Genomic DNA, 24989 nt, shown 5'->3' on the forward strand with positions numbered 1-24989 from the left:
ACGGCTAACGTGTCTTCATCACTATATAAAGGTTGAAGGTTATATTTAAGTTGCGGATCCCCGGTGGGAGCTTGTGATTAAGTTTATAGGTTTAGGTTAAAGGTGCGTAGGCTTTGTATAATTGTTATAAATTAACTGCGATTGTTTAATATTACATTGTGACGTTTAAACAAACTGTGTATGCTCTGAAAATAAAGGTGATGCATCCGAGTTTAGTAGGTAAATTGTCGGTCAAACAGCTCGCTAATATAGTACGGGCGTCAACCACGAGGGGGGTCTGAAACTAGCGAGGGGTAGGCTATTCCGTCGCGATCTTCGCCGACAAAATCGTCCCACTTTTTGTATACGGAGTTGTGCCTCCTTCTCTCTTACTCCCTGGTATAATGTATTAAGAAATATTGAAAGGTATTCATAAAGATTTGATTAAATGTTATTGAAGTTGAAGTTATGAAAAATTATTAGAAAATATTGATAATTATTCGATTAATTATGATTCAATAATATATTTCATTGGAAAATATTGAAAGGTATTAAAAAAGATTGAAGTTAATCCTCAATTTTCGTATTAATTGTGATTAGGATTCGATAGCATTGATAATGATTCATCTTTAATCCAGTTTGGATTGGAAATGAATCGTTAAATTGAAAATGATTAAAAATGATTAAAGTTTAATCCATTTCAATAATTTTTAATAGGTCATTTTTAGCAGGGTTTGTTCAGGAAAAATTATAACCTCAAAATTTTTTAAATGCGTAACTTTAAACAATGAAACTGTGTTATGAATTAATTTTCAAAAATCCAATGAATGTTAATGCTAAATTCTTTATGAATATTTCAAGAGTGTATATAATTTTGAAATTTTAATATTTATTATAAAAAATTATAGAATCGATTTAGTGATTTTGGCGTTGCACCACTACGCTGACTTTTATTTATATTTTCGTTAATAGAGAGGAGAGTGTTTGAACAACGTAAACACCTATTCTTTTTAACATAGTAATAGCAAAATTCCATAAGCTTCATTTTGTCAGAGTTTCATGAAATTATGATGAATAGATCTATCTTATTTATTTGTTAGAAAGTAAGAAAATATTATTTTGAATGTATTTCCTCAAAAGAATCAAACTTTTGATAATGTTTATGTAAAAATAAGATAGATTCAACAGAATTTCACAAAACTTCGACAAAATGAAGCTTTTGGAATTATAAAACGATTTTAAGTTAAAAATAATAGATGGGTGGTTCTAGCGTTGTTAACAAAAATATGTTAATAAAAATACCGTGGCGCAACGCCAATTCACTATAATTCGATTCTATAAATTTTTCTAATAAATCTTAAAAGTTAAAAGATTATATACACATTTATGGAATATTTAGAAACAATGAGGCATTAAAGTATTTTAGGTTTTAGGAAATTCGAAGCACAGTTTTCTCGTTTGAAATTACGTATTTTAAAAATGTTGAGGTTAGAATTTTTTCTGGACAAACAAAAGTATATATTAATTTCCAGTAAAACTAATACTAAATTTGACCATCTAAGAATAGCTTTCAATTTTTTTCTCTTTAATATATCAATAATTCTGTTAATACGAGCAAACCAAACAACAATCACTTATGCGATTGAATGAAAAAAAAAAAATTCTAAAAAGAAATATTAAATGTAGGTTATTTTTCTATAGTTATTATACATGTTTATTTTTTCAGAAACGGCATAAAAATCACGCCCTCATACTACTTATTCACAAACTAGGAGTTTTTATCTTTGAGAATGATTTGATTAATAAAACCAAAATTACGCGATATTATTCACTAGTGTTGCTATTTTTACCTAATAAAGAGTAATTCTTTTATAATTTGTTAGGAAACGATTTTCATCAACTTTTTAATAAGTTTTTTTAAACCTGATTTCTAATGCTCGTTTCCGGTTATTTACATGAAAACACGGCTTTTTCCTTAGTAGATATGTATACTTAATAGTGTGTGAATAAAATTATCTTTCACTTGGTTTCTTCTACTCATTTATTTTCATATAATTTTTATAAATTTTAAGGAATACTCTTAAAAGATCTGTCAAATGAATGTTTCTTAAGAATAAATATCTTATAAATAAATATTTGTTCAATCTATCAACAAAATATTTAAAAGAAAACTTTGTTTTACGGCAACATCATGTATGTCTATTGAATAAGTTTATTATGATATCGTAACAAATAATTAATATTAATTGAAATTTATAGTTTATATTCACAACTATTAAAACTTGCTGTTAAATTTTGTATATGAATATATTTCTTTATATAGCAGTTATATCATGTATATATATTGCTCAATAAAGTGGCATAAGAAACTGTTTACTTAGATAGCAGAATTGCTCAATAGAGATTATACTTTTCACTGCTGCTTTTATGTTTATCAAATCGATCAGTGGCCAATACCATCTAACAGGAGCATGTTAATATTAGATCTGTGACAATAAAAACTAATTTTATTAAAACAATTTTAGTTTTAATTTACTTAAATTTATTATTTATATATTTACTACAATATTTTTCTAACAGATAATGGATGTGAACATGCAAAAAAATATTTATGAAACTGACCCAGAACTTTTTGAACTTTTGAAAAAAGAAAAAAAAAGACAAGAATGTGGTCTTGAAATGATTGCTAGTGAAAATTTTACATCTTTGAGTGTATTGCAATGTTTGAGCTCATGTTTACACAATAAATATAGTGAAGGTTTGCCAGGACAAAGGTAATATTCCTCTATATCTTCTTAATGATGTTTTTTATTCTATCCTACATTTATATATTTTTAATTCTTGTTGCTGTTCCTGCTATTTTTGTTTCAATCATAAATGTTCTGTTTTTTTGTGAATTTAAGGTTGATTGAACAACTTAATACATAATTATGTTCAAAAATTGTTAGATTTATTTTAGGTAGCTTGTAAAAACAGGTAAGGTATATCAGTGGGCTTGTATATAAACTTATTTCTTTTGCAAATAATATATTTATTTCTATTAAATATAATTTCCAAAATATTTTATTGAATTTCGTGTTTCTTATAGCTATTCAAAACATTAAAATGCATTTTAATCCTTGTTTAGAAACTTTTTGATTTTATCATATCATATTCCAAAAGCTGTTAGTGATTGTTTATTAATAAAATGAAATTTTAATAATTAAAAAACTACCTATCATTTGGTAAGTGAAGAAAATTCGAATCTTTCATATTTATCTTTTTGAATTTCACTATATGTTGTAATTACAATTTTTGAAAATTTAAAAAAATTTTGAAAGTAGTCACATCTACTTAAAATGGAATGGATGTTATTTTATTTCATATACTTTTAATGAATGCAATTGCTTGTATTAAATATCAACATCACAATCTTCATCAAATAAAATATTCAGATCAAAATATTCAATAATCTATATTAATTTTTCATAATTTTTATTTTTGTTTATTTATTATTTAGTAACTGTATCAGTCATAGATAATTTTGGGATATTTTAAAAATGATGTGATGAAGATTGCAAATTGATTATAATAGCTTTCTTTGCAATAATCAATATCATTGAATTAGGTAATTTTTTAAAGTAAATATATAATTGGAGCTGAAAGATTGTCTCAGATCGAAATTCTTGGCATAATTTTGCAGTTTTTTTTTCTCTTATAAAAAGAGAATCTGATAATGTAAAGCCAACTTATACCTCCCCCAGGTCAGCCCTGGAAAGTACTCAAAATAAAAACAAAAATTAATTTTCAATAGAGTCAAATATGCTCGATTCATCTATATTAGCCAAATGATTTGCTCGCATTATATTTTCCAAAAAATGAAAGTATATACTATTTTAGGTGTTAAGTATACTATCATTTTTCCAATGAATCATATCATATTCGTATATATTTTATGTGAATGTAATACTGCATCGTCACTTATAATCCCTATATACCCGCGCTAAAAAGCAATAGATTAGTACAATGTTTATGTACAGAAATATGAAAATTAATAATAAATATAATGTTTATCCTCATTACTGCTAATACGTAATGAGGATCAAAATAAGTATACCCTTATTTTGATTAACCCATTAAGTCCTGAATGGACGAATTTTTACAAGTTTTCAATGTATGTATTTTTTACGAAAATGGGTTGTAAAATATATGCAATTAGACGTATTCGACATAGAATTAATGGGCTTTCTGAATCTCTCATCATATTTCCCGAAAAGTGTACCCGTCTAATTGTAAATACGTGTGACGTCCGGGTCACTATCTCAGGAACGTCTGAGGCGGACGTTATTTCAGGTGCCCTTTTTGGTTTGCGTGAATCTAACGTTTATTGTTGGTACTTTTGCAGCAAATCGTGTTTTATTTTTTATAGGAATAGTTGAATATCCTCTGGATCCTCGCTAGTGTCCATCCGAGTCATATTTGTCCTCTGTGTTGGAATTACACAGGACTGCTGGCCGTTTCTCTAATTCTGGATATCCATCCATTTCCTTTTAAAACAATCAGCGATGACATGCCCTCGCTTTTTACAAAAGTTGAATTCTATATTGGATCTGTCAAGTTGGTTAAGAGAAGGTTAATTAGATAAGAATTGATTATTATTGAACTTGGGGTTTTGATTTTTGCATTCTTTAGCTATATGTCTTCGATTATTGCATAACTGACAAATAACTTCATTGATGGCCTGTGTCCTTATTCGATTCCTACAATCTCTAGCAATTGTATCCTAGCAAATGTAATCCTGTTCTGTGGCAAATTTGACATTGTAAATGTGATTTACATTCACATTCAGTATGGCCTTTTTTTCCACAAATTTGACAGCTTATATTACTTAACTTTATTTTAGCGAAACAGTTAATTATATCATGTCCTGGATTTTTGCAAAATTCACATAATTTTTGTTTATTTACAAATATATTACAATTTAAGGCGTCATGTCCTTGTTCTTCACAAATTTGACATATTCTTATATTGTTATTTCGGTTGTAAATAATCTTGAACGTTGGTAATTTTCTCTCTTAAATTTTTTTGTAATTCTAATTCATTTTCTACCTTATTGGCTTTTTTGAAGGCATTATTGGCATTGATTCCTGGTGGAAGATTTATTCTTATTTCTTGTTTCAGACCACGTTTAAAACATACAAATGCGTTTTCTTCTAGGGCGTGCTTATCAGTGAAACTTATTGTATCAGAATTGTCTTGACGTTTATTTGCTTCAGTTATTTTTGCTGTTAATAAGCGTATTCTATTAGCGTACGTTAAAACTTTTTCATTGTTTTTCTGATATTCGTTTCCTAATTCTCCTAACAATTGGTTCATTGTATGAGGTGAGGCCAAAATATCAGCTAAATGAGATATAAGATCGTTAATAGTTTTAAAATTGGTGCCTATTTATCTAAGTCAGGGTATAATTGATTATTTAACTCATATTTTGGAACTATAGTTTCTTTACCATCGATATTTTGCTGCTTGAATTCGTCAGAATGTCTAAGCCGTCCTGAACCAATACCTACCGTCCAAGATGTAGATGTATTTCGGGCTTGGCTTCGCGTTAATCGTTTATCATCTGTTTATATATTCTTTTTTATTCATTAAGAGAAGGAGGAAAAGAAAAAAAAATATTCTTATATATTTATAGGAAAGGAGAGACGTTTACTATTTTATTATTTATTTATTTTTGGGTAGGTATATTATATAGAGAAAAAATAATATGAATTTATTTTTTTTAACCGATTTATTTAAAAAAACCCAATTATTTATAATTTTTGTAGCAAATCTTGAATTTTCTTTTCTTTAAATTTAATTCTCTTATCTAAATTTTCTATCTCTTTCGCTATCCTTTGCTTTTCTTTCTCTCTTTTCTTCTTTCCTTCCTTTCCTTTTTTAATTTTCTTTATTATGTTTTCGTCCGGAGCAAACAATTCTTCATGCAGCCTCTTTAAGTTCTCCTTGCTGCGATTTTTTATCTTGGGTTGTGGGTCCTTTAATGGTTCGCAAGGGTTAGTTATTCAAGGTTTCTTCAGGATGGGTCCTAGTTTTTCAAATGTTCGTACACAAAACTTACAGTAATACGGGTCGTTGCCGTGTTTACAACTGAAGGCTTTGTTATCGGCTAAATTTTTTATCCTTAGATCTAGGTCCCTCCGTTCCCTATTTATTTGGAATTGTTTCTTCCTTTCGGCTTCGTAAATGTTTGGGTAAAGCGTCGGGATGCTTTTGGATTTCCCTCGCTAGTCTCCTACGTTGACAAGACCTTTGCTGCCTGTACAGGTGTTCCATGGCAGCGGACTGCTTCAAGAGAATCACCTGCATGTACTGGACAAATCTCTCGACTGTTTCTTGATTTACTCCGGCTTAGTATTGTCTTTGCTGACTCGCTCAGCTGTACGCTCAGTACAGCCTCTGGTTCCTGGTGTTTTGAAGATGATTGCCGCCAATCTTTCAACTATTGCGACCTACGGCTACCGCATGCTGACGCTTAATTTCGGGCTCCGAAGAGCTTTCACTTGGCCTTTCTTGATTGTCGACGTGGAGAGCGCTATTTTTGGCACCGGTTTCCTTGCACATGCAGGTCTACTCGATGACACGTAGCATCGTCGCCTTGTCGACAAGCTCACTTCATTACACATATTGAGATACGTGCGTGCTATGCATGTGCACTCAGTCTCGCTACTTAGCAGCCCTAATCTTCAAAGTCAAGAGCCCAACTGTTGCACGCAGTACTATGGACTACTGTCAGAACTTGCTGATATCATTCAGTCCAGGACTCAGAGGGTTATGCTCAAGGAGGTCCCGGTTACGCACCAGATTCATACCACTAGACCTTTGGTTCATGATCGTCCTCACCGGCTGCACAGCGAATGTCTTCAAGACGCTAAGGACATCTTCAGAGACCTGCAAAACCATCGCATCGTTCGTCCCTCCTCGAATCAATGGGCGAGTCCGCTTCATTTGGTGGTCAAAGAGGGCACGTGGGAATTCAGAGCCACTGGAGATTATCAACGCTTGAATGCCTGTACGATGCCGGATCGCTTTTCAATTCTGGTGATAGAGGATATGCTGCATAACTGCTTTGACTACAGACAGGACTTTTTACCAAGGACTTTTTCAGATAGGCTTTTTACCAAGAGCCTATGGCGGAGGAGGATGTTATTAAGACAGCAGTTACAACATCGTTCAAACTCCTGGAGTTACTTATCATGCCATTTGGGTTGAGAAACCCCACGCAAACATTCCAGCGCTTTATGGACGCTTTGCTACGAGATCTCCCTTTTGCCCAGTCATACATTGATATCATCGTCTCTTCTAAGAATCAATAGGGGTATCAACGTCACCTTCGCCTGGTTTTTGATACGCTCAGGAAGGCTGGACTATCCGTCAAGCTCGAAAGATGTAACCTCGGGAAGTCACAGGTTAACTTCCTCGGTTTCACCATATCGCCTCAAAGCTTTTGTCCACCGGAGCACAAAATCGAGAAAATATTCAAGTTCCCGAGGCCGAAGGATTCACAGGAGCTTCGCCGATTCTTGGGAATGGTCAACTACTACACACATTGTCTCCCTCACGCCGTACACTCTCAAGCTCCGCTCGACGATTTGCTCAGAGAGCTGTCCAAGACGAAGTGCGCTAAGCTGATCTGGAATGACTGTCTCCTTCTTCTCTAGGAAATTTACAGATACAGAGGCTCGTTGCAGCACTTATGACCGTGAACTATTTACAGCTTATGTTGCAATCAAGTATTTCAAGCGTTTCCTTGAGGGTGGCACCTTCACCTTGAAGACGGACCACAAACCGTTTACTTATGCAGGAGATCAGTCCTCGCATAAAGCGACGCCACGCCACCAGAGGTATCTGGATTACATCCTCCAGTACAACGTCGAGTTCTATCATGTCAAGGACGAAGACAACGTGGTTGCTGATTCCCTGTCTAGGATCGGTGCTATTGATACACCATCCGACCTGCGAACTGTCAACATTACGGAAGCGCAGAAAAGTGATGAAAAGCTTCAGAGCTTACTTGGTAGCGGTCTATTTGAGCTACAAATTCTGCCAATCGACGGTACGAATGTCGCTTGCAAAATTGCCAACGACATCGTCAGGCCTTTCCTATCTCGATCTCTACGTCGACGCACCTTCCACGTTTTTCACTCGCCAGCTCATCCTAGTGGTTCACCACAGTGAAGATTCTCACTGGGAGATTTGTCTGGCCTAGTATCAAAAAGGACGTCAATGGTTGGGTACAAACATGCCAAAACTGCTAGCATGTGAAAGTTGGCAGGCATAATTGAGTTACACTCAAGTCTTTTGATCTACCAGATAATCGCTTTGAATATGTGCATTCGGACATCATTACCCTGTCACAAATAGGTAATTTACGCTACTGTTTCACGATGATCGACAGATTTTCTCGCTGGCCAGTAGCAGTGCCATTATCAAATATCACTGTTAAATCGGTTGCCTCAGCGTTCACGAGGAAATGGCTTGCCCATTATGGATACTCGCTTACCATCACAATAGACCAGGGAACTCAATTTGTGTCGGTGCTCTTCTCCGTGCTAGCATATATGATGGGAGCTCAACGTATTCACACGATACTACTATATACCACCCGCAAGCCAATGGTCTTGTGGAGCGGTTCCACCGCACGCTGAAAGCTGCGCTCATGTCTGAATCTCAAACTCTGGCCAGAACGACTATCAACTGCCCTGCTAAGCCTTTAAAACTGGTACAAGGAGGATCTTTAAGCCTCGCCAGCTGAAATGCTTTTTGAAATGACGCTGCGTCTCGTAACAAATTCTTCATCATGGACAGCCTGCCGGAAAAGCTTCACTACTTTGTGGACAGTTTTCGCTGCCTCATGAAGTAAATCCGCGCCGTTCCAGCCTCTCGTCATTGCAAATACCGAGTTTCCCAATACAAGGCTTTGGAAACTTGCTCGCATATATTTTTGAGAGTGGACTCAGTGTGTAAGCCATTGGAGTCTCCGTACAGTAATCCATACAAAGTTTGTCGACGGCTGAGTGGTAAATCTTCGTCATTTTCGTCAATGGCAGTAAGAAAATAGTCTCTAGTGACGATCTCATGCCAGATTTTTATGAAACACGGAAGGAACAGGAGTTTTCAACGTCATCTCCTTCCACTTAGCACCCAGTCGAACCTCCAGTGACATCATCCTACTCAACAGTATCAAAACACGCCATCGACACCACCACCAGCTAAGCATCTTAAGAAACCTAGAGCTGCATTGCCCTCAATTACACGCTCCACTCAGCATCCAGAAGCCCTATCCCCGCCGACGACCAGCCTCGCCGGATCCAAGCCCAGCTTCGAGGACTACACCAGCTATTTTGTGAAAACGCATATCGTTCTCCTCAGGTTGTGGGGTATAAAATACCTCATCGACTCCAACTTCCACCAACGAGGGGCAGCATCGGCGGAAACAGAGGTTGTTACCTCGCGAATCTCTCTCTGCGTTATCGACAGGAGTTATGAATAAGATGGCTGCAGAACACTATCTGCAGCTACTTACCGCGCGATCTTCGTTTTTGTAATTTACCGATTTTCTAAGTTTTGCTCAATAATCAGAGTATACTCAACTACCTACACCCAGAGGCATTTTCTTTTATCCGTATTAGAAGCGCAAAAAATGTCATTGGTTTCTGTAATTTTTTTCAGTTGGTACTGAATTTTACGTTTTTCGAAAAATTTTTGTCCATGAGATTCATAATATTTTCGAGATCAGGTTGATTGTCGACTAACTTTTTGCGATGACTGATTTAAGATTAGTGTTGGAGCACTGCTAATGGAACATTGAGAATTATTTATTATGTCACTAGAAGACGAATTAATCATGCATTCACTTGTTATGTAATCAATACCGATACCAAATGCGATGATTCTAATGTATCAGATTGTTGAGAACATGTTTACGACTTCAAACATGAAAATTCTTTAGTGATAGAATCCTGTTGGAATATCTCAGCTGGTGCTGTATAGGCCATAAGCCAATCCGAAAAATTATTTTGTTGACTATTATCGTCGCTTACTATAATTTTATTCTCTTTAATATTTAAAACATCGTAAATTTTATGAACCATAATGCAACATTACACTTCTTACTTGATATGTTTCTTCAGATACGGAAATGATCTCATTTTCAAGAGAGGATAATTCGAAATTGCTTATTTTTCGACATTGACCATCTAGTTCATTATAATATATTAGTATTTCTATAATTAATACATCGCTTGTACCATTAATGAAACTTCTTATACGATTCACAGCACCGCATTGGCAGTGTGTACCACGCTCTATCCATTCATTCAAATTATAATAATCGATAATTTCTTGCAAACTTATAATTTATATTTATTGGAAGTAATATATGAAATATGTAACTAGATGTTTTTATTAACTCGTTTTTTAATGTATCATAATTTTTACAGGCTATTTGACGATCGATGTTAAAATAAAGACCGGATTGCAAATTTTCAGATTTTAAGCAAAGTTGTATAATGATGGTATCTTGCTCTTTATTTTGAATCAATTGATAACCAGCAAACATTTTGACTATTATTATTGATAATTTTCCTCCGTAAGCATAATTGCTAAAGTTTTGTTGTAATAGATTTTATTTTGTATTATTCAAAAATGATAATCTTTTTATAGAACGATGAAATAAGCTCTGTAAGCTTGAAGTAGCATAAGTGTCATTTCCCTTGCGTTCAATAATATTGATTTTCCTTTACAATCTTACAATCATTACAATCAATTCATTACAATATGAAATAATACGTTAACTAATACTTGTTTTATTTTTACACCTCGATTCTTAAATTTTTTCTGATTTAAATAGTCGGTGAATATTTTACAAGCATCTGATGCGTTATTTAACTGAAGATTATAATTTAATTCATCAAATTTTCTGAATTGAAAATTACACTTGAACTAAAAGGAAAGCTATAACTATACGCTATAATTTAGTTTACGATGTGAATACGATTGAGGGTTGAGGTGAGTTGTGCAATAAGCTTGACTAATGATTATAGGAAAGAAAAAAGAATAATGAGACTTGGTTACTTTACTTGTTTGAACATTAACAAAGTATGACAATTACTATACTTAAATTAATTAACATAAATTACTTCTAATTTTGATAAGTCAAAGGATCAATGTATGCATATCTTATAATTACACATTAACAACTTGATGGCATCCAGGAATGAAATAAGGCGATTGCCTACAATAATATTTACGGTGGGAATAGTGTGAAAGCAACTTACATACAAAATATGCAGAGTGCTCTCTTACTTACTAACGCACGTAATCGCCGCAAATCGTGTGAAGGAGACCACCAGAACACGTCCACCGCCAGCGGCTTCAACGTTTCGAGAACGGGGGCAGCCTCTGCCATCGCACCGAGTGGATGTTTGGTCTTTCAAACCGCGTTGATGGTGGGCTCCCGGAATACGAGCTGTACGTTTCCCATTACAGCCGTGTTACGTGGGTCGAGTCTAAATTAAGGTGGGTAATGAACTTGTGACACTACGTGCGTACTCGTCATAGTTACTTGAGCGGTTTGCACTATTTATGCGATACTTCAACTTGCAGAAATGTTCGTATATAATACTATTTCGCACCGACTAAATGGTTTATTTTACTACAAACGAATAGTTGCTCTTCGGGTTGCAGACAGCAACGAACTGAACTGGTTCTCGTCCTCTCCTCAGTCGGCGATGTATCTCGACTCTCTCACTCTACTACTGTCATTAAGGGAGAGGGAAAGAAAGATGTTACAGATAAGCCGTTGTATCTACATCGGTCAGGGCTTACTCGGTCGAGGCTGCACAGTGTGTGTTGAAAAGATGCAACTCGAGAATTAATGATTTACAACCCTGGAAAATTTATGGTTTCGAAGAACGAAACACATGTTAGCCCACCGTCGCTCATGTAACACATGTTAGCTCGCCTATGATTATTGGTAAGAAGAGCGTTTAGGTCATAAACACATTCTTTTAGTTACAGTTGAATTTCGTTTTAGCACATTTTGGTTGGACTCGTTTGGAGAAGATGTTAATTCAATCAATTTATTTTCAACTTTATTATGTGGAACTGATTCATGTAATTGTTTATCAATAAAATTAATATTAGCGACAGTGATATTGATCGTTAAATAACTTTTTTTGAATGGGAAAATTATTAAAGAGATTTACATTTAATTTTTGATCGTCGATGCTATTCAATGTCATTGTCGAGTCAAGAAGATTTTTATCAGTTATCTTTTCAGTTGGTCCACTAATTTTTTCTAAGAAAATAATGTAAGCACCTTGTTGCTGAGGCAACTTAGAACGCAAAGAAATACTTAAGTCATCAACTATTCTCCAATTGTTCCATTCGTGAAGAATTTTAGTACAACGACCAAATGAAAAACTAGAAATATAAAATGTTATACTTCTCACTCTATAAATTGTTTGTGAAATAGTTGTAATTTCTTTTTACATTGAGGATTTCTAACATATACAGATGTATATAGTGTTGTCTTAGGCTTGAATTGGGAAAACAATTGTAATAAATTATGAAAGAGTACCCCCCAATAAGATAGTCAAAATGCTCCTTTTCTGGGATCTGGAAATTAGGTTTAGTGGTGCATTCTTTATCTAAAAATATTAGGTTTGCCGTCAACCGGACTTCCCTATACCTCTCTAGGATTCCTAGGGGCCAAAAGTCGATGTTAAGCTTTGAAAATTTTTTTCTCTGGAATGAAAAATTCTATCGATACCACGTTGACGACGTTATAATATATATGTAATCTTGTTTGAATTTAATTTTTTTCAAGATCATCTGATTACAAGAACCACCCTAAACATTTAAACCACTATATCTTTTTTTTGAAAGGGGCTATAAGTAATTTTATTTTTCTATCTAAATTTATTTAACATTAGGAATGCTAAGTACTGTTTAGATAATTCAATTTCACTTCAGGTCATTACAAAAAACCGGAACACCCCAATTTTTCGGCATTTTTTTGTATTATTTTGCTTTCAGCGCTCTTGCTACAGGTTTTAAAATAAAACTGATTGCACCATTGTATTCTATGTAAAAAAATACATCCAACATACGTATCACATATTTGAAAATAATTTGTTGTCTTCTTTAAATAATTCAAGAAACAAACGACATCCTTACGATTAATATTTAAAATTTTTCGATATTCCAGGAAAAGTAAATCTTTCTTTTTTAACCATGTCATGCATTTTTTTTTGTGTATTTTTTCACATAGAATACAATTATGCAATCAGTTTTATTGTAGAACTTATAGCAAAAGCGCTGGGTGCAAAAAACAGAATTGTTCCGTAAATTTTCGTGGTTTTTTGCTTTTAGCGTTTCTATGAGATGCCCTACCATATAACTATGTAGTTGCACCATTGTATTCTATGCACAAAAATACATTGAAAACATGTATCAAATTATTTAAAATAACTCGATGACGACGAACCCAACTGACTGGGGTCTTCTGCTTATTAGAAACTGCACATTACGCAGTTGCAGTATAGAGTCTCTGAGCATACCGGATCCACTGTCTCAATAAGACCCCTGCTAGTCAACCCTGCGCAGTCGATCGAGCGAACAGAGAATGCACAGTTCCACTGTCTCATACGATATACATACATACTGTAACCGGGCGAATATTCAGGCGAAGAGACGTCGTAACGAACGTGACCGCGAATGAGTGCTTATACCTGATGGCCGCCGCGTTCGTGTGCAAGATCACACACGCGGGGAAGACGCTGTATCTTCGCCCAGCTGCTGGGCCAGTTTCGCATCTCGGCAAAGCTGTTTGACACTGCTGTTACCCCGTTAATTGCTCTCTCGACATGAGAAGTCGAGGAGCGGATGATCGTAGAGTGCTAGAAGGGGAATGATCGCGAAAACTCTCGCGACTATGGCCGATACACTCGATGCTTGTGAGTTCGTTCGATGAGGGACTTTAAAAAAACAAATCTGCAAAAGAGGGATAGCTGGTGTTTTTCTTCGAGTACTTCGGCTTTGTTAGTTGTCAAGTAGACGGTTCGGATCGCTCTTCGGGCGCACGTATCGACAAACTGTTGTACGCGCGAGAGAGAGAATATACGCAGAGCTAAGTAAAATTGTGCGCACGCTTTCGCTCGCAAATAATACAAATCACACGCTACCCTAGCTTTGCCGCTGGCCAGCCAATGCTTATGGTCTCGCTTTCGCTGCTACCGCTGACGGTGACACGGTGATATAGACGCCTCTCGTCGAAGGCTTCGTTCTCTGCGCGGTGCTGGATTGGGTTTCGAGATTGTCGAGCTCGGAATTTCATTCTGGTGTTTGAGGTGGGCCGCAGCTTTGCCAGCAGATCGTCGCATAAAACTGAATTCGTGAAATCAATTCGGGAGACTCACCGCGGCGGAGGTTGCACATTGCTCGCTGCATGGATATCGCATTGAATCTGACTTTTTTTGCTTGCTGTATCAGTCAATACACCGAAATCTTAGAATCGTTTTGTTTGTTTTAAGATTAGGTACGGTGACTCAAGCAGACAGAAAAAAATTGCCGGTACATGTGCGTGCCGTTGTGAAGGGTGAGGCAATCGTTGAGATTGCTTGCCCTGTTTGCCTCTCTCTCTTGCGCGTGTCCTTCCCTTCACCTCTGCCACATCGATATCTTGGTGATTCGGACTAAGTATCGACGCTCGATATGGCTTTGTTTCAGGTTTAGTTTCTGATCGGCGTCGGTGGTTAAAGCCGTGTGAGGGAATGAGGGAGGGAGGGAGGGAGGGGGGAGAGAGAGAGAGAGAGAGAGAAATAGAAATAGTGTCGCCGGCGTGATTCGCATGTGTGTGCGTAGCCGGCGACGCTCGGCCGATTTTGGGTGTTGAAGGAAGGGGCGGAAATGCCGCGAGGAATGAGAGAGCGCGGACAGTACTGGCCAAGTCAGCGTTGTGAGCGACAGAAAGAAGTGAAAATCAAGAGAGAGTGATCAAAGTATTTATCGGCCCTTCTTTGGCGACGAAAAGTATCGAGAGAACTACGAGACAACCAACCCTTCCTGGACTCTCCTGGAAGTCCGAGAGGACGTGCAGTCACAGCGTGAGGGACATCGCGGAGCGGTAAAGCGACACCGGCTGAAGCTTATCGTCGGGTTTCCGACAACGTCCCTTTCCTTAGGTCAAGTACTCTTCTGTATTATCGGTGCGCCCGTCGGTTTCCTTTCTCTCTCTCGGATAAATCGTCAGGACGCGAACAGGTAGGTGCGTGCGTTAACCCGCAACGCATCTGCCGGAGAACCGGACGAATGAGTGTGAGGCGAAGCTTTGTCTCCACTGCGCTTAATCGCAGGAAGACAGGCTCTCACGGCCTTCTTTCTGATGCGAAGTTGCATCTAGCCTTGTAAGATTAATAAATAAAGACTGTTAACGATAAATGATTTGAATTATTCCTGCGTCTTTCCTGTCTTTTAATTGCAGCATCCGAACCGCCGAACGACGAAAGCCCATCGACGCCTTCTGTACTTCCCCTTTTATAAATAATTAGTAGCGCGACGTTATTTTGTGCTATTAACTTGAAGTGCGAATCGCAAACTGAGTTAAGAAACGAAACGTATTACACCGTCCATATCTCTGTTTCGCGCTCTCTCGCTTGCCGTTTTGTTCATCTTGCAGCCGACGCCGCTCCGCCCGCTCGATTCAATTCGTGAAACAAGAAATACTCGTTATAATACAGTAGCGAACTTCATAAAAAGCCGTACATAATTCAGACACAATTCCTTTGAACAAGGTAATGGGTAAATTAATAAATTGATGGAATTTCAAGTCACTTTAATAAGGTAATTATTACATTAAAAATTCAATATAATTTTTGAAAGTATCAATCAGGTAAAGCCTTGAGATAAATAAGAATGACTATTTTCTTATTTAATAATGAATTAAAATAATCTTTTACAAATCTTTAAAAAATATTACAATAACATGAATGAAAGTATGTAAGAAAACGTACTTAATTAATTTTGAAAAATACTTTTCATTATATAAATTATGAGTTTTTAATAAATATTGTAACGGGGTTAATACCGTTTATTTAATTTAAGCGCGCGATCGCATAGAAAAGCGCGCGTGATTACCTACACGTTCAAACACGAAAACCGGATAGCAAGAGGGAACGGGTGTCAGTCAACTAACTATCTACTAACGTGAAATGAATACATCGAAAATACTGTTAGTCTCACAAGCGAGAACTTTTATTGCCTCTTAATATTACACTTCATTCGGCCCGCGTGTTTATGCTTACATGCCGCGCGCACGACAACAACATACAGTGTCGGATCGCTCGCCGCTCATAGTTCGCAGAATTATTACATGCACGCTTTTTGTCGAGTACGAGAGATTAGTTATAGATAATTCTATCGCGATCGAGAACTTAAGCTGGCCAGCTTACCTTATTAACTCTCGCACGGGAAACAACTGATACGAAGAAGGAGGCTCGTACAGCAAACACTAGTCTTTCGGCAAACGTTTATATGCGGGCGATGTTGCCTCTCGTTCACAGTTTCGCCCTCGATAGCGAAACTCTCCACTCACGCACACTTCTACGCACACTCGCCGGACGGAGGCTATGTCACCGCTTTTCTCTCTCGTCTCTGCCTTCGGAAAACTCGGGAAAACGTCCAAGGTATTTGCTGCACGGCTCTGCGATCGGATTCTCTAATCTTCGACTGGTTCATTTTCATACGCGCGCGTTCCGTCCCGTCGCGTGCTGAATTCCCTCGTCACACATTTTCCCCAACTAGTAGGTTGGGCCGTTAGCGCTAATAAGACGTTTACCGTCACAATATACATATTTTGTTAAAATGTCTTCATACTCCAATTAGAATGTGAATACTAAAAAATGTTTTAAAAAGGATATAAAAAATTTATAAAAAATAAATTATATGTAAATAGTGAGATTGATTATGAAAAATTGTATTTGAGACTAACAATTTCTCATTTTTACTAGTTGTTCATTAATGGTAAACTCAAATTGATAAACCTATAAGAGCTTATAAATATTTGAAAAACTACATTTCACTCTATCAAACTGAATAATTTAGAGTTTACGACCAATATAATATAAATATAATATAATATATAATAATATAATATAAATCTTCATACTTTTAGAATAAATTGTGATTGTTTTCATAGTGCTTGTTGAGAACGCAAAAAAAAAAAAAAAAAAAATCGGGAAACGCGCGCGCTTGTAAATCGATAATAGAAAACCCGATACCGAGGTTAGAGCCTGATGCCGAGACCGGAGCCGTAGCCTCTTACAGATGTATACTTCGGAAAATCACGTGCGCGAAAGACTCGGGACATATGTGCGAAATATTCAAAACATATGTGCTAAAAACGCGGCTGTTCTCAAGGACCACCCGTGGACCCGTCCGTAATGCGAGCGAAAATAATTTTAAGGAAAACAAGAGAAAGTTGTTATGGTCGAACGATCGAAAATGCGAAATTTATGTAAATTGCGTGCGTTCTAGAAATTTAAGTTAATCTATCTCAATTAACCACTAAAATGTACGCGTTTCCCGAACCTCGAGAAAACGAGACGACGAGACTTAACGATGAACGTGGTTGTGTGTGCCGACTCGATTTTTACTCTCTCTCGTAACTCTATCTCTGCGCATGGACGTGCACGAGCGCATTATAGCGTCATCGTGGCCGTGATACCCATCTTTAGCTTCGAGGAGTCGAATCTTCGAAGGCTTTAGACCTCACGAGGGAGATAATCTCCCGGGCATTGCAGGTCACAAGGAACGGAAGGGTTAGCACATGGCTAACCTGTGGTCCGGTCGGGCAGCAGAGAGGGAGAGAAATAGAGAGAGAGAAAGTGAGAATCGGTCATGGCAAAAAGGGGAAAAAACCGATTCGAAAAGAAAATGGGGACGGACGAGAGTGCGTGTTATCGGGGTCCGAAGCGGGGCGGGGCCTAATAACGATTGGCAGCGGGGGCGCTCGGAAGACCCTTACGTAGTTCCTGCGTAAAGACTTCAGTTAGTTCTGTTACGGACTACGACCTGACTGGAGCGACAAATAGGGAAGAAAGGTCCGTCTAGCGTGGTGATTGAGTTTTGTTTTCTTGTTCCGTGTAAAGATTTGTTCGACGTCTTCCTCTGTATAAAACGGAATAAAAGGAAAATTTATCTCGATCAAATTTCAGTTCGTTATTTGAGATATCACCCTGCTCAACCTCACCCTTAACAATGCTAATATAAATTATATTCTCTTTTTTTTCATCTGCAAACCAAATTAATCACTAATTACTTTATTATTTTTGCAAAAATATGAAATATAGTTAAATACTTAATAAATAATTTATTTACATCTTTAGCTTCATTTCTTTCACAGCAAATTCCTTTTAATGTTCTGGGATTAAAGAATTATTTTGAAATATATATGTTAATTACTATTTGTACAAATGGTTTATGCTGATACGTAATTCAATTTTTGAGCATTGACACTTTACATCAATAATAATCAATGTGCTTATGGCTGATAATTGGTCATAAATAAATACGATTTCTTGGCGCCTGATTTAATCTTCGTCATCCGGCGGGTGGCATCCTTCAAAGTAGTCCCAATTTGATTGATTAAGATGCTCATATCGATATATCCACTTATTGAAGCACTCTTGAAGGTCAGACTTCGGAATTACCTTTAGCGCATTCGTCGTATTAGTTTCAACAGTCTCTTTATCGTCGAATCGATGTCTCTTAAGCGGCATTTTTAATCGAAGAAACAGCGAAAAATTATAGCAAGTTATATCAGGATTCTATGGAGGCTGATGGAGCTGCACAAAACTGTGTTTTAATGAAAACTGCTGCACAAGGTTTAATGCGTGCGCTGGAGCATTGTCGTAAGGAAGAAGCCAGTCATTGGTTTATCAAAATGCGGTTGTTTTCTCGTGATTGCATCACGCAATATTTTCAAAACATCAACGTAGTACTTTTTGTTGATTGTCTAACCTGTAGAAGTATATTCGTAGTGCACAACGCCTTTATAATCAAAATAATTATAATCGAAAAAAACGAATCAACGTTGACTTGATGTTGCTGCAACTTTTTTCGGCCGAGGCTCGGATAGAAGCTTCCGCTGTGAAGATTGTTTTTTTTTTAGGATCATAATTTATGAATCATCACCGGTAATAATCTTTTTAAGAAAGTGTTCATCATTATTTATCGTTTCCAGATTGTTCTGGGCGATTTCTAAATGAATAATATTTGCTGGTCTGAGAGTAAGTTTTAGGATGAATTTTGCACGCACACGAGTCATTCCCGAATTCGCCAAACAGTACTTTTTGATATTCCACTTTCATCCTTCAATTCTCTCACAGTCAAACAATGATCTTGTTCAACTACACTCAACATTATTAGACGATGTTTCCGTCAAAGGTTGACCAGAACGAGGATCACTCTCAACAGATGTGCGGCCACTTTTGAACCACCTATACCACTCATTTATTTGTACTTTGCCCATACACTCATCTTTAATAGCCTTTTGCAATATTTCAATAGTTTTTGCACAACATTTACCGAGATTATAGCAAATTTTATGCAAATTCGCTGTTCGATTCGTTCTGTCATTTTTAGCATTAAACGAATTGCGACGAACGCCAAAAAATTGTAAACAAATCCACGTTGTGTAAGAACTAACAAGGGAACCACCCCAACCCGACCTCACCGATTTGAATGATTTTGGGATATGTTGTAGTACTTGAAAAAAAAATTAGATACGTGTTTTTTTTATCGGCCCATAAGGGCTTTTAAGGGGTGAAATACACCCTGAAAATCAACCCCTAAAATCAGTTTTTTTAATATTTCTTAGAATCAAATGAATATTTTTCAGTAAACTCAACGTTACAAAATTTTTTATAAAATGGCGCTTTTAAGGACATAACATTTATACCGAAGGGTTGCAACCCCCTTTTTAATAGAGGTGAATACACTATTTTTTGTACTGTTTTACGACATATAATATAGTAAATCAGCTCGAGTGATTTAAAAATCGCACTGATAAAGAGAAAATACCAAAATTAAATTGACGTGCTTCCGGATTTAAAAAAAAAATATGTTTAAGGGGTGTTTCACCCCCAAGAAACCACCCCCGTCAAACTATCAGCAGGTTAATTCACCTAACCCTGGGATAAACAAGATTAGTCGTTTGTTATTTCTTGAAATAATTTAATCCTATGCATGAGCGAGCTACCTCAACTAATCAACCTGCCTCTAACCCACCAAACCCACAGAAACCACCCTTACCAAACTACATGCGGGCTAACCTTATATTAATAGCGAAAAATAGATGTATTTCTTAATATGTCCCAAGTATTACAAATTTTATGTAATAATTACTATTTTCTTTTCATTATAAATACAAAAAAGATAAAAATAATTAATAACGGCTTATAAATATAAGATTTGAGACTAAAATAAATTATAAATAATTTTTAACTGTTTTGTTTTTTCGAAATTAATAATAACAGTTATAGTATCACTTTTTTTTTAAATATTATTTGCATTGTATTACACATAGCTTATAACGAATTTAATTCATTCGTTATGTCTCTCTCTTCCCACGCATGCATGTACACAATTCCTATACTTATACTATATTTGAATTCACATTATATTATACAGCAGCCTGCAGCTGCCGACAACGTCGAAGTGTAAGGTAAGAGAGAGAGCCCGGCATGTCTATTAACGAGCCTATAAGCAGGGAGAGTCGCGTCCGCGTGTATGCGTGTATGCGTGTGGTCGCGCTGCCGAAAAGCGCGATGAGAGAGTGGGGACGCCCCCCGCGGTAATTGACTGGCGGACGTAACACGGGCGACACGTGCTTGAGCGCGCGCTAAAGGATTTGCCTTTTTTTTGCGGATTCGGACTTCCGACCCGGCATTGCCTTAGATTATCCGCGAGTGCGTGCAGTGGTGCGACGCCTTGACACGACGGCGTGTGCGTGTAAGGACGTAGCGCTAGGTAGCCCACATTTCGTCACCACTGCAACCGGCGTCCGGGAACGCTGTTCAGCGAGCGAGCGTTTACCGCACGGAGGGCCTGGCCATTGACGCCTCATTGTAAGTACCGGCTCAATTAGCTCTCTCTCGCTTGCCCGCTCGCTTCTCTCTCTATCTTTACCGATCTACTACTGTACGCTTCCTCCTTAATAATTTATATAAATTATCTTTATCCTTCGTATTCTCTGCGTTTCTTTGACTTTGCGCCCGACTCCCACTCCCAATCCTTGGCGAATTCTCTGCGCTCGTCACTACTTTTCGCGCTTTCCAGCCACCACTACCTGCGACGCTCTACGCGGGCCACGAGGCTGCTTGACATTGCGGCCGGTTGAAAGGCTTGGCCACACATGCACCAGCGTACTAGCTCCGTGGTATTAGTAACTGATTAAGCCGAGCTGTCAATTAATCTATCCTCTCGATTATAACGGCGGGTTAGCCAAAACCCCGTTATATTGGCGCCCAACCTCTGATTTGGCAACTTTTCTTTGTGTGGCAGATAGTGCAACGAGAGGAAATCTTTGTGAGCGCAAACGTTTTTCGAGAATTCCAGCGCCTACGGAATTCGAAACTCGGCGCGGACAACAACAACGTGCGCGCCTTCCCCCCTTTGTTTACGCGCGAGAGTCAGGCCGCGCAAAGTAGTAAATACGAAGCGAAGCATATACGCCGCGCGACACTCATAAGCTCCGAGCTTAGCCTTGAGACATTTGGAAACAAAATTTTATATACTGAAAATTTCAGTCGTACGTCCTCAAGGCTTGGCCGAATTACGAGTAGAGTACGATAATCGACTCTACCGAATTTCGTTCGCCGGCCAGTCAATTCACGTAGCGTGCGCACGGTTATGTGCGTATATATATACATGCGTATACACACATAACAGGTATAGTTTGTAAGTCGCAGCGCTCAACTTTTACAACAGTAAGACTTTTTTTTTGTCTTTCTAAAAGCAACTTGTTGTCATTTTCTTTTTTTTTCTCCTCTTCTTCGTTCTCTACTGTTGTCGTTGTTACGAGTGCGTTTAAGTATAAAATTTCCTGCGCGTTAGTTTTTTTTTTGTTATACTGACTGTACCGTGTAGTCTAGTTGACTTATAAAATCCACGTCATTTTGGCATTGCCTTTTTCGTCCTTTTTTTTGTCTTCTTCTGCTTTGTTTATTTGTTCCAAATAGCATAACTCTATTTTATAATAATGGCCTCCAATTGGTCGCTGAGCGAATTAACAATATTTAAAGAACAAATTGACGAAAAAATTTGCAAGTGGATAAAAGACCTTTCTAGCACGGACGTGGATTGTATGCTAACTCAACTGGAACTACACACAAACGGTACACTATTCGAGCGCGCGAACCGCTTGTATCGTAGACTGAACGACGATTATACCGCAGAAGATTTTGTAGCGATTGAAAACCAGGACGAAAATATGGCATACGAAAGACGTGAACACCTCACCCGTATATTCTTCGAGTCAGAGGCCCTGCCAAAAGAAGTTCGCGCGGACTTGCGCGCGGCCATAGAGGCGAATGAACTTCTCGAGCCTTTTGAAAATTCAAAGCTCGAGACGGGCAATGGCGCTCGAGAGAATATCCGGACGAGTTCGCCGACAGGCATACAAGACGATATGTCACTCACTTTAGGTGCGAATGCGACACACAACGTAACAGATACGATCCAACAACAGGAATCAACGACAACACTGACTATCGGCCCGTACGAACGCAATGCTTTGGCCGACCCGGCAATCGCAGCATCACACAGCGCGCAAAAAGTGATCTTTAGGACAGGCGCGCCGGGTTCGACATATGTACCGACTTACACGCATGCAATGACGACCTCTTTAATAGAACACAGCAAGACAGTCCGAATAGGGTTGCCAAACGGTGTAGTAGAATATGCCTCCCCGGCCATCGCGCGCGAGTTAAACAGAACTTGGCGGAAAGAGGCCGAGGCCAATAGGCATATAGAAGCTCAGGATGTAGAAAAAGAAAATTTAAAGGCATTGACCACGTACTATAAAAATTTAGCCGCTGGGTTACAAGCTAACCTAGCCAGGCTACAAAAAGAAAAAGAGAGTGAAGTCGCACTCAATAAAGAGCTGCAAGAGCAGTTAAAGCAGGTAGTGGCCACAACCCGACAGCAAGCCACAGAGCAAGCTAGACTAGATGCCTACCAAAATAAGAATGTTCAATTCGCGGATACATTCGAATTAAACTACTACGACGTATCAAACCAACTCAACGGCTCGGAGAAATATAACATGCCGCTGTCTCTCGATCCTCAAGCGCCGATCTTTCATTCGACGACTAAACCTTCATCTGCGACTGCATCACAGCCGTCGCCAAACTTTTCGTCGGCCCCTTCTAGTGTCCCTGGGCCCTCTTACGCAAGCTCGCTCACCCCCGTAAGCTCGTGCTGGGGGAGGGGGGACTTGCCCAGCGCTACACCAGTGCCGCCGACACAGCAAGGGCCAAGAGGCACGCCTGCTAATGGCACAGAGGCCACGACATTTAACTCTTCGTCTCGCTTTCTTCCTAGCAAACATCTAGGAAAAACAGTCAGAGAATGGAAAATCAAATTCTCCGGAGGCGAAGGCCTTAGTATAGAGGAGTTCCTAGAGAGGATTGAGGACAACAAGCGATTAGATAAAGTAGCGGACGAGGAGTTACTCGATTCTATGACCCCCTTATTCGAGAAGTCAGCTCTCTTTTGGTATCGTGCCATGAGGCCTGCGTGGTCCATGTTCGCCGATTTCAAGGGAGCGGCTCTCATTGCCTACAGTAAGTCCAAAAGGAATAAAAGGACTATGACGGTCGAGTCACACTTGCGCACCCAAGGCGCCGATGAACCAGTACTGGAATACGCTGTCTCGCTGCTCACCATATTAAGAAGGATAGATCCGCCTTGGGACATTCGGGATCAAATCAATCTCATCATCGACAATATGCTCCCTCCACTCAAGAAGAAGTTAAAATACTTCAGGGACAATCTCACTGACGTGCAGCTGCTACTGACCCGTGCCCAAGAGGCCGAAGACGATGAACAGGGACAGTGGAAGCCACCGCCTGCGGCAGACCAAAGTATGTGGCCCGAAGCGGCTTATAAGCCACGGACCAAATCTGCTAAGGCCAGGCCAGTGAACCTGTCGTCTTTGAACGACAAGGCTTCCCCAGCTCACGAAGCCGAGCTGGAGAAGCTAATGTCAAAATTTTTTGAGAAGAAAGCCAAGGAGTTTGGCCTCAATAGGCCTCCGACTCCCCCGGCAAATGGCAAGAACTCTGGTGAAAAATTAGTGGCAGCGACAGAGAAATCGCGGAACGGTTCCAATGGTGACACTCCTCGAGGCAATTACCGTGGCCGCGACCGAGCCGGCTGGAGAGGTGGGGGACGGCCATCGGGCAGTCGTGCTTTGAAGGTCGCTCCCAAATCGGATAAAAACAAAGATAAGGAATCTGGTCCGGATGCCGACAAAGTTTTCTGCTGGGAGTGCAGTTGGCCAGGCTACACTAAGTTTACCTGCCCAGAATGCTCGCCCAAGCAGACAAATCATGAAGGACCAAAAAACGTCAGCGGGAGCCAGTAAGCGAGGTCCAGACGGCTCCCCCTATCACCCGGACCTTTGAAGTCAGTGGCGTGACAGGAGTAGCGCAGGCGCTGTGCAACACGGTGGGCGACCCAATGCTAGCCCCGGTTAGCCCTTCCGACGCGCAGCCAGCCGGCGATGGAGGTACTGTCTCAAGCGCCCTGATCGATAAGTCACCTAGGTGGTGGCTGACAGTAAATGTTGGCGACTATAAGTTTAGAGGTCTCTGGGATACCGGAGCTTCCCGTACTGTCCTCGGCCCGAGTGCCATTTCGATGGCTGCAGCCTTAAATAGGCGTGTACATCGGTACGTGGGCCC

The 24989-nt window shown here is 38.6% G+C and overlaps 1 protein-coding gene across 3 annotated transcripts in view; it reads left to right on the forward strand.

Moving 5' to 3' along the window:
* Positions 1-387: 387 nt before the first annotated feature.
* The window catches only part of LOC131664175 (serine hydroxymethyltransferase), a 160797-nt gene continuing 136195 nt past the window's right edge, over positions 388-24989 (forward strand). Inside the window, exons 1-2 of one of the 3 annotated variants that reach the window (XM_058935078.1) lie at positions 388-405; positions 2560-2753. In XM_058935078.1, the coding sequence (XP_058791061.1) occupies positions 2563-2753 (191 nt within the window). In that variant the 5' untranslated portion in view covers positions 388-405; positions 2560-2562. Of the gene's footprint in view, positions 528-1977; positions 2173-2559; positions 2754-24989 lie in introns of those variants that run through there. The other 2 variants (XM_058935069.1, XM_058935064.1) reach the window with 2 other exon arrangements.

The sequence above is a fragment of the Phymastichus coffea genome, unplaced genomic scaffold (assembly GCF_024137745.1).
Source record: "Phymastichus coffea isolate CEN01 unplaced genomic scaffold, Cenicafe_Pcof_1.1 PCOF00003, whole genome shotgun sequence".
Classification (NCBI taxonomy): domain Eukaryota; kingdom Metazoa; phylum Arthropoda; class Insecta; order Hymenoptera; family Eulophidae; genus Phymastichus; species Phymastichus coffea.